The sequence below is a fragment of the Pseudochaenichthys georgianus genome, chromosome 15 (assembly GCF_902827115.2).
Source record: "Pseudochaenichthys georgianus chromosome 15, fPseGeo1.2, whole genome shotgun sequence".
Taxonomy (NCBI): domain Eukaryota; kingdom Metazoa; phylum Chordata; class Actinopteri; order Perciformes; family Channichthyidae; genus Pseudochaenichthys; species Pseudochaenichthys georgianus.
This window is the reverse complement of record NC_047517.1, coordinates 34951073-34962088: the sequence shown is the minus strand read 5'-3', so window position 1 is coordinate 34962088 and position 11016 is coordinate 34951073. Positions and strand designations below refer to the sequence as shown.

At 41.3% G+C, this 11016-nt stretch overlaps 1 protein-coding gene across 1 annotated transcript in view; it reads left to right on the top strand.

Annotated features, from left to right (window-relative positions):
• Positions 1-5978: 5978 nt before the first annotated feature.
• The window catches only part of LOC117459435 (homeobox protein Meis1-like), a 100837-nt gene continuing 95799 nt past the window's right edge, over positions 5979-11016 (top strand). Inside the window, exons 1-5 of the mRNA XM_034100213.1 lie at positions 5979-6680; positions 8360-8580; positions 9624-9765; positions 10095-10145; positions 10670-10720. Coding sequence (XP_033956104.1) covers positions 6669-6680; positions 8360-8580; positions 9624-9765; positions 10095-10145; positions 10670-10720 — 477 coding nt within the window. The 5' untranslated portion in view covers positions 5979-6668. The remainder of the gene's footprint in view (positions 6681-8359; positions 8581-9623; positions 9766-10094; positions 10146-10669; positions 10721-11016) is intronic.

Below are 11016 nucleotides of genomic sequence, written 5' to 3'. Positions count from 1 at the left end.
CAAGTACACACATCAGGCACAGCGATACAAATGTAACAACGTCATTCACTGAGTGCTACTTGGACACACTACTAAATAAGATAATATAAGATGTAGAATAAGATCAACATAAAACGATAATTAAAATGCAAATTGCCTGGACCACGTGTTGACCACAGATTCAATATGTTAGTTTTTGCACATTTGAAGATCAGACGTCAAACTAACCAAACAAAATATAAAAATATCCGCACAGCACAAAACCAAAACCTTTGAGACTTTCAACACGTACGGTTGTAACAGCTGTAATATGAATTATTGACCATGGAGTTCAGTAACACGTCCACACAGACTGAATATTACATTTGGAATCAAAGCCCATCGTGTGATTCCCTTAAAGCTCATAGTGGCTGTTTTCTAATGCTTTATTGCCACTAGGCTATGCTGTGCTCCCAGACCACTCTCACACCCATCCAGGAAAAGATGAGTCTTCACACCTCCCCCCCCCTCTCCCCCCTTGCTATCGCTCCCCCTCCTGGTTTTATAGCTGGGCTCCAACACCCAGATTTTTCCACTTGTTCTCTCCTCATCGTCATCCTTCATCTCTTTGCTTTTTTTTCTCTCACTTCCTCCCCCTCATCTCTCTCTAAGGTGCTGATCAATTCACAGTCTCCCTGGGAAGTGTGAGAAACCCCCTCCTCATCCTCACCCACTGCCACCCTCACCCCTCCACCTCCACCCTGACTGGCCGACACATGACTCCCCCTCACCCAAATCCCTCACCCCTGGATTTGTGGGTGTCCGTGTGATGATGATGATGATGAATCCTCTCCATATTTGTTCTCTTTCCATCCTCCCCTTTTCACTCCCCCAGCAAAAGTGTCTGCGATGCCATTAGCACACCTGAAATAATAGCGGCGGTGACAAATGCTGCTAGGAGGGGAGGGCGAGAGACATTGAGAGTGTAGGAGAGAGACAGAGAGAGGTGTGTGAGATGGTGTGTGTGATGGAGTGATGAGCTCTCTATCTATCCGTGGGGTTAATTCAGACTCGGCAGCTTTTCAGAGTAAAAGTGGAGCGGCTGACCCGGTGGCCGGTGGCAAGATGTGAAAATTGACTGGCAGCATTCAGCAGCCATTATGCTGTGTGTGTGTGTGTGTGTGTGTGTGTGTGTGTGTGTGTGTGTGTGTGTGTGTGTGTGTGTGTGTGTGTGTTGTGTGTGTGTGTGTGTGTGTGTGTGTGTGTGTGTGTGTGTGTGTGTGTGTGTGTGGTGTGTGTGTGTGTGTGTGTGTGTGTGTGTGTGTGTGTGTGTGTGTGTGTGTGTGTGTGTTAGAATGTATACGTGTAACTATATGTGTGCATCTAATTTCACACACTTCTCACCATATAGGAAAGCAGCTGTTCCTCACATATGTCTCGTAGGTGTGATGCAGGGACCTGTCACATCCAGCAGCGCTCAGATCTGTTCAGGTTCAGTCGCTTCTTTATCATCAATCCACATGTTATCGTTAATGTAACACCTGCATATGAAGCATTCAGAGAGACAACTGAAGTGGTTTCCTTACTTTGAGACACTAACACAGCTTTGAATAACTTATTATTAATATGTATAGATATACGAGTCGAGAAAGAATACATGTGTTTTATTGTAGTATAGTTGGTGCGCCAAACTGAATTAAATGCTTAATTGTCTCCATCTTTTGAATGTATTACTTATTTGTTTATGTTTGTAAATCAGCTAAATCTCAAGGTGGATCCTAACAACATTTCTCTTATGTTACTTGTTGTAGTAAATGCTGATTTATTTCTCTTCACAGTGGTTACATCTAGCGTAAAATAAAACAAACTGGACAAATAGACACCCAAATAGACATTTGCAATAAAAGGCAACAGACAACCCCGCTTTAATATCTTTTATTAGTATGTTCAATGTTTTACAGGAGCAATAATCATGAGCAAAATAACAACCAATTCCTACAGAGTATTCTGAATTAAAATCAGTTGAAGAAATAATAATAACAAGTATGTATTATTGCAGGATGTTTTTTTACTTAATTATGTGAGCAGGACTCTTCCTCTGTCTTCTGCATCTGGTGTAATTGCCAACACTTCCGGTAGGAGGCGCACATGATTAAGCATTAATGTGTGTGAGCAACATTCACATTTGAGCCAAACAGCAGAAGTGAAAACTCCCAGAGGAAAGCCTTACCCTTGATAACAAATAATAATCCTGTATTATATTTCATATTAAGACACTATTATTGGCATTATATTGTTTTTCCCTTCAGACAAAAGTCAAATTATTTACTTGGACGTTTCTTGGTCCCGAGATATTGAAGCTATTATTTCGTTTTTTTAAATGATCAAACTTTCTAATGTAAATAAATAAAAACAACACCTAATCATACTTTTACAATAGTTTGAGACATAATGTACCTTTAATACACTTAACAACAGTGTAAACGATATGATGAGACTATAATAGCCTACGCACCTTTCTAATATGACACTGAATAATACCTGATAGCTAATTACACTAAAATAAATCTCGAGAGAAATGATTTGCTTGTCCAAACTTTCTTTCTGTCTGAATCATTTCAGCCCGGAGCTCCCTGCTGGATATTCTGACAGGCGATAATATACTAGTAGTTTCATATAATTAGATGATCTGTGAAACCGGGCAGCAGGTCTGTCTATCTGAGCTGCAGCAGCGACACAAGCAGGAGCCTCTCTTTGCGGATCCCAACACGTTTTGGCGCAGAGCTGCGGGGCTGCAGAAAGTTTGACCTCAGTTTGACTCCCGGCTGCAGCCAGTTGCTCCATGTTCCTCCAAACAGCAACAGACAGGCACAAAGACAAGGACTCTCTTACCATGTAGATTTGGTCATTTATTTTAAAAAAAAATCACGTATTTAAATTAATATTAACATTTGCATTATTTATCAGAACGTTTTCTGGCCTAAAAATAACTTACAGAGACTTAAAATAGAAATATATAACATTACACATCCTAGGCTTTGTGTGTTTTAAGCCAACATAAAGTCTTTGTCTCATTACAGAAACAAACACCCACAACGACTAGCACCCGTGAAACCATGGAGATGTTGTCTTTATGTATCATTTATTTGTTTAACTTTTATTTATTTTAATTAATATTCAAATGTGCAAGATTCTCTGACCTTAAAATGACCAAAAGAGACCTAAAATAGGAACATGTAACACTACACATCTTACGCTTTGTGTTTGAAGGCAACATAATGACTGCAAGTTGTCTTTGTCTCCTAACAGCACAGGTCACGGCGCACAGGCCGTCTAATAACACGTCCATTTGTTTCCGCAGTCAAACATGCTGTCAATTTACATTCAGTCGTTTGAAAGTAATACCTGCTGATTTTATTGGAACGACTGGAAGCATTACCGTCATCGCAAAGCGGATTAAACAGAAATGACGGTGTTTGCCCCCCTGCTCTCTTTCGGGATGCCAAAATGCGGTGACCCTCACGAAGGAGCAACTCCAGGAGAGAAAGTGGAGCCGCAGTTTGCTTTTATAGACGCTAATTGAGGTAGCTTAATTGCTTTATAATGCCATTGTAGTTATTTTACAGTGGTCAGGCGCTGATGTGGTCTCCTTTCATGTTAATGTAGCTTTGCTTTTTCTCAATGACCCTCTACATTTTAGTGTGCCTTGTGGTGCAGTGAGCTATATAATCCTGTTTACGTTTCACTAAACCAACACATTGCTCTCAAAGTGGATTCAAACAGCAGCTTCTCAAAAAGACCGTCCCTTTAAGAACACATCAGTGACAATAATAAGCGTTTAAATTATTTAATAACACCATAAAATAAAAAAAGAATGAAGAAATTAGAGGTTATACTCACCATTAATTAATTTACATAACAAATTCTACCCAAAGGCTGTTTATTAATTGATCCGGAATCTCTGTGCGTAAAAGTCCGTGCGTCCTGTCGGCTCCGTGGCTCCTCTGCTGCCCGCGCCCCGGAGCGTCGCTGGTCGGACTGCACGAGGCTTTGATTGTAATTTTATGCTTGTAAATATGTCTCCTCGGATCCCATCGCGCGGGCTTTACCACAGGAATCACCGCAGAATGTGTGAAGCCGCATTATCGTGTTATGACACTGTTTCTGGCACCCGGGGGCAGATGATCAATGAGTGGACGGGCTGCACGAAAAAAAAAGAAACTTCAAACAGGCTGTCACCGACCAGCAACACCTTATGAGCATAATCAGGAGATCATGTGGCTCTTTTACACACACTCTTTTACTAGCTTCACCTGTGATGGGCTGAGAAATAAATGAACAGTATAGTCGATGATCATCATGTGGAAAACAACTGGAAAAATAGACAAAAATCCACTCAAATATTCCGGAAATCCCTCAGCGTTTTACCTTAAAACTTTCAATCCACGTACTTTATCCCGTTTTTACAAGACTGCATATGCCATGCACTATCATACATATTGTATGCAAATGTTGAGGCAGTTATGCTCTTTTCTTAATTAAAAAAATATTGAATGACTAAATTAAATACGATTTCCACGCCTTTATATGCCAGTGAAGAATTAAATATAACGAGTGAAAGTTGTAAATCCAAACTATTTTGTTAATTTACATCCACACATTACTCAACGATATCATTACTTCTTTTGGGAAATTACTGGAGAATGTATAAGTTTCCCCTCCACAAATTAAAGCTCATCAATATTTGACCAATCTTTTACAATCTCTGCTCTGCAAACCGTGAAATGTTAATTATAGAGACAAAAGTTATAACTTCCGTGGAGAGAAGAAAGTTGTAAATATCTTAATGTAAGAGTTAACTGTTTGGTGTTGAGTCGTTTAGTCAGAGTGTGAGTGCACTTAGAAGTTATTAATGAAGTTAGAGATGTGAAAATGTGTGTTTTTCTGCGTGTGTGAGAGAGAGGAGACAGAACGAGAGAGAGAGAGAGAGACGTCTTGGTTATATCTATATATGTATAAAATATTCTCTATTTCAGTTAATTTACAGCGTGTAGAAAACACAGAGTGTGTGTTTTCTATTCGCAGACGATGTTTTGTTTTGTGCCTCGTCGCAAATGTGGCCTAAAATCGATCAATCAGTCCCCGGATCGATCATGAGGGGAGCCAATAGGGGGCTCCCATCCCTGAGCCTCTCTGCCATTGGATAGCCCGGGCAGACTGGAGCGACCCATTCAGCGCTGCAGTGGGGGAGAGGGACGGAGGACATGTGAACTGTTATTTAGACCTGAAGATGTTTTAATGACTTATTTCAGCATATAGCATGATCCAGATGTCAGTATGTTGACTTATTACTGCTTTTACACCGATAACATCCCTTTGTTTAAAAGCAATATGAACAGTGATTCCTAATTACTTGAATAAAGTTGTATATGTTGTCCTTTCTCTCTGAAATGTGGCACTTTACCAAGCGGTTTATGATGTGCATTTCCAATATGTAACATTCTGTACGTTAGGGAGTAAAAAGGCTGCATTGAAGTACACACTGAGTCCAAACTGTGTGTTTGGCTCCAGCCTCCACTGGATATCATGCAGACATGCTGTTGACAGAAGCTGAACATGACTTTAAATCTGTTTTAATGAACTACTTACACCTTATGTTTATAAATAGGAATATGTATGTTGAACACATACCTGACAATATCTCACATCAGAGTTGAAAGCAGATCGTTAATAAACTGTTTACAAGAAGAGAAGTGGATGCTGCGCGTAAATCCAGATAAACAAGAGTTTTTCCCGGTATATTAAAACATCTCCAGAGTGAGAATTAGAGTCAGTTTCTGAGAAAGAGACATGAAGCCGGAGTCAAAGGTGTGTATTCGCGGTTTATCCCCGTGTTTTTGCAGCTCGCGGTCTCGCTGGGTCCTCCCACCCCCCCTCCTCTCCGCACGACTTGCTGCAGCCCGGTGCGTTGTGTAAGACGCGACCTGTTATGGCCACCACTACTTCCGGGTTTCAGCAGTCTGGTCCAGATCCTCCGCTCCTCCTCAGCTCAACACACACATCCATTGTACACAAACGGGCAGGCGGCTCACGCATACACATGCACTCACACACATGCACACGTATATACGCACACACGCACAGCATCGATCGTGGCTCCTTTAAGAAAAGCCTAAGCCAGAATTATCACCCCACCTCCTCTTGATCTCCTCTAGTTGCGTTTGCATAAGAAAATCAAGCCGGGAGCCGAGAGTGATCACAGAAAACCAGAGGAGAGCAGCTTCATTTTTTAACTGTGATTGTGACCATTAACATTTAGCTGGTGCCGATCCCGTGGAGACGCGAGTCGGACCATCATTCATCCGGTACTTTTGACAAGCCCTCGCGTTTTGACTGACAGGCGGAGTGACAAAAAGCCATGAGAGTCGCCACTTTTGTTTGAGGGGCTATTTTATTTTCCTCCTGGTTTCGGAAAAGGAGCCTGGCTGCCGCTGCCCCGAGGATAGCCGAGGACCTATTCGCCGCGCCTGGGCTAAACTTGCGCAGAAAGCGGGGGCTGGCTCACCGTTCCGTGGAAGAAGAGGCATACGGGATTTTGTTGCTGAAACATCTTCCCATTTATTTGGATTTTCTTTCTTCATTTCGTCTCCACCCTGGCCTCAGAGGGGATTTATCTAAACTGAAAGGACGACCAGGGAGTCAGGAGGGTTATGGCGCAACGGGTACGTAGGCAATCCCCCTAAAAAAAAGTTTCTCTAAGTCTGCTGTGCCTGAATGCGATCCTGCGCTGTAAAACGTGGCTTAATGACACACGGACATACACTCGTAGCGAAAGTTTCTGTCGCCCGTCTGACACATGGTGACACAATTTCCATTTTTGCCGTGTTTTGGCACGGTATTACGCACGGCCGCACTCGTTCGCTCCACAACCCGGCCCGCTGAGGGACATTGGACGCGTGATCATATCTCACATCGGCTATGTTTTTTAGATTAGTTATGACAGGCCAGTTACTGGAAGCGAAATGGGGGAGGGCATGGAGGCAAAACAAATCTCCACATTTCTCCCTAGACTGTTCCATCATTATTTCATATTGAGTGGAGCATTTTTTAACAAAACAAAACTCCTTATTTCACAATCAGTTGAGCTTCGTCATTCAACTTTACACTGCCAAAAAACATGCAATATTAGCATAATGTCATGTTAAAATATCACGAGAGGCAGTTTTTAGAAATTAGCTCATGACAATCGCTTTGATTCACACTGGCATCTTCACAGGATAGTAAACAGTGTAAAAGCTGAGATGTGAACTGGACATTTAGCTTCTTAGTTTGACACTGGAGCTGCAGCACACTGGGGTTTGCACCTCTTTGCTCAGCTTTTAAGTGATAATGCTTTTTACTCGGCACTTGTTTGTGACTTAGAGAGCACTATCAATAATTCAAGCCTCTTTTTTCATCTGTAAAAGTAGCAAAACTTTAAAAAAAAATAGCTCTTATTTAGTCTTTTGCCAACCTAAATCAACATGTGTGCTTTTGAACGCATCGTCTAAGTGTTTAAAAACTATTAAACCACAATGTGGACGCGAGATTGTATAATTCAACTTAAAACTTGAATACAAAAAAGTTAGAAAATCCAGTTTAACATCGTCTAGGAAACACTAAGCGTTGACTTGCGTGTGTTGCATTCTCACAGCGTGCTTATGGGTGAAAACATGTTGCACAATTATGGGCCTTTAAAATTAGAAAACACTGCAATTAACAAGTTTAAGACATTTGTTGTTGAACACGGACAGAACACAGTACACCAGACTGGTGGGGTTAAAATAGCACTTATAATGATAATAATAATAGTAACTAAGGTAGCTGTAGTTTTACTTTGTTGTTCTCCCAGTGTTTTTGAACGTATTGGATAATTATTATGTATTTGAGCTACAAGGGTCACTGAAAAAGTTTAAAAGAAAAATAGTTTTAATGTTAGAATAAATGCTGTAGTCTTTCAACTGTGAATGTCCTGCTGAAAAACACATGCACATCAGTCTTAAAACGTATGTTTTCGTAAACAAGAATAACATTTTAACGACCGAGATAAATGCATTTCTCATGTTTCTCAGAGTCAGTATTCTGAAAGAAAGCAGAAAAAGGGCAGCTCAGTTCAGTTGTGTCAGTAAACCGCTTTGAATTAAGAAAAATGTTAAAACAAGTCCATTTGATTGGAAATTAATGAAACTATTTCGCCGTGTTGGCAGATTACTTTTTTAACAGAAGAAACCCATGACTTAAACTCTCACGTTTGCTTCTTCAAAAATATATTCCTAACTTGCGGTTTTATAGCAAAGTTATATCCAGAGTTTAACACATTATTGTGCATGTTTTCACTGTGGACTGTGTTTGTTGTGTGCAGTACGAAGACTTGCCCCACTACGGGATGGACGGGGTGGGCATCCCGACCACCATGTACGGAGACCCGCACGGAGCCCGCTCCATGCAGGCGGTGCATCTGAACCACGGGCCCCAGCTGCACTCCCACCAGTATCCGCACACCGCCCACACCAACACCATGCCTCCCAGTATGGGCACCTCTGTTAACGACGTTCTCAAGAGAGATAAAGACGCTATATACGGGTAGGTGTCCGCGGGGAAACTCGCTCTGTGGCGGGCAGGCCTGGAGGGGGCAGTCGGGGTGGGCTAGTGGTGCAAAGTCAGTCCCGTAGCAAGAAAAACACCGGCTCCATGCCCGGGAAGCGTTTCAGCAAAACAGTGGAGCCCAAACTGCTGCAGAAAAAACGAACTGCAGCCTTCATGTTCTCCAAACAGTTTGTAATGTTAGGCTTTTCAAGTCAGTCGCTTTAATTGCGCATGAACAAATACTAAATGAGTAAATCAAGAAATAATACTTTTCTTATAGTGTATTTCTTACGAATTTGCTGCCATTTAATTCCCTGAAAATTGTATTTTGACTCTGAGGAATAATTATGACACAAAACCACTTTAATTAGAACTTCTAATATTTTCCCCAAAAAAGTAGCTTGCTTAATTTCTTATTAAGTTTCATCGTTTATCACGTGGCAACAAAATAATTAACTCCTCTCTTTCACCCATTTTAATTAATTGTGTGTAATGTTCCAGGCTTCAGCAAATTAAAAATATATCATGTTTAAAGAAAATCCCACATAAGCATGTCATTTATTAATTTACAGGAGTTAATTAAAAATGCTAAGCATGATGTCTTCACGGTGGCTAAACATGCCAGTAACAGTTTCTTCATATTGTCCCATACTGACATAACTTTCAACACATCACCAGTCTAGACATATTTACTCTGCTGACTTAAACAATATACTAAAACACAACTGTGCGGACACGTATAGTTTCAGAGGCTCTCACCAAACACACATACACACACACTGGGATCCAAACGGTGTGCAAGAAATTGTTTGACTGGCTCTAAAGCTTTTATGCTATTAGGCGCGCCTAGATTTAATCACAGAAGTCTGCCCGCTGTTTGCAGCCTTTCTCCGAGCTCTGCATAATATAATAGCCCGGGCAGCAGCAGTCCCCATGGGCGAGTTGTCGGAGAGTAGCATGGCTGGCTAAACCTAGCCCGGAGTAGTCTTGACCCCGGCGCTGTTCTCTCTGGTGACATTTGCTATTGTGTGTGTTCCCAGGCACCCCCTGTTCCCCTTGCTTGCACTGATTTTTGAGAAATGTGAATTAGCGACGTGCACCCCCAGAGAGCCCGGGGTGGCGGGCGGAGACGTCTGTTCATCGGAATCTTTCAATGAAGACATAGCAGTGTTTGCAAAACAGGTCAGGAAACTTTGACTTTTTTAAATCTGCATGCTCGGGCTGGTCCAGCTCTCACCTGCATGCATTACGCGTAGAGCCCTTTCTTATGGACCTAACGTTGATCCTGCATTGAGAGAAAAGAAAATAACATTGACTCGTAAAAAGTTTTTTTTAATGTTTTAATTTCTTACGCTGTGTGTGCTGTGCGTAAATTATACATTAACACGACACCATGCCAATACTTGCATGTCATATTTAATCTACGTTATAAATATATGTATTAATATAACTTATATATTATATAAATATATTATACTAATATATTTTGTAAAAATGTGTTTTTCTTCTAGATTCGGGCAGAAAAGCCTTTATTTTCATCGAATCCAGAATTGGATAATCTGGTAAGATATTTCATGCCCACTAAAATGTGCTTATTTTCTTGGAGTGTCTTGGAGTACACCAGCTGTTGTTTGCCTGTTTATACCGGGCTAGGTGTCAGAGAGCCCAACCGTCAGGAAGATGCTCCTCTGTGTGGGCTGTTTGATTCCATGATGGCCCCCGGTGTATCTGCAGATGAAGGGCCACTGTTAGACAGCTGACACAAACCTTTGAACTGTGCCTGAGAACTCTTTCTCTACATGCTCCTCACTTTGTACAGTTTGATAGTGGGACTGTGATGTGAGAGTAACGTTTTCCTCACGAGTAATGCTAATAGATCTGACTGAGGCTTATTGCAGCGCCAGCCTCCTACTGTATGTCTGCTCTCCATATTGCAATAACGTCCAAGTTTAATATCTGTTCCACATAAAATCCATTCATATGAATATTTTTCCTCGTCTGCAGTTACTTGTATTGAGAAAAACGTGCCTGTTTAATATCAAGAGATGTGAGCAACTCATATTTGATTGTTATTTAAATTTTTCAGATGATTCAAGCCATTCAAGTTTTACGATTTCATCTTCTGGAGCTGGAGAAGGTAATATTCCCTCACCATTTCTCTGTCCAGTGTGCCACTTCAGACCTAGGGGCTGTATTTGCAGAAATGTATTTTTGCTAGTCGGTTATAATTAGCGTCAAAATCAATCATGGGGCCATTTCTCTTCCGCGTTTAATCACGATGCAAGCTGTTACAACTGGAACGGATATCTCTGTGCCCAAATCTCCCTGCATGTTTTAATGAAGTTTAATGCTGGCAGAAATTACATACAAGGTGAAACATATAGGCGAACTCTGCGGGATTTTAGAAATAATTCCTCGTGGAGGGCAATAGGC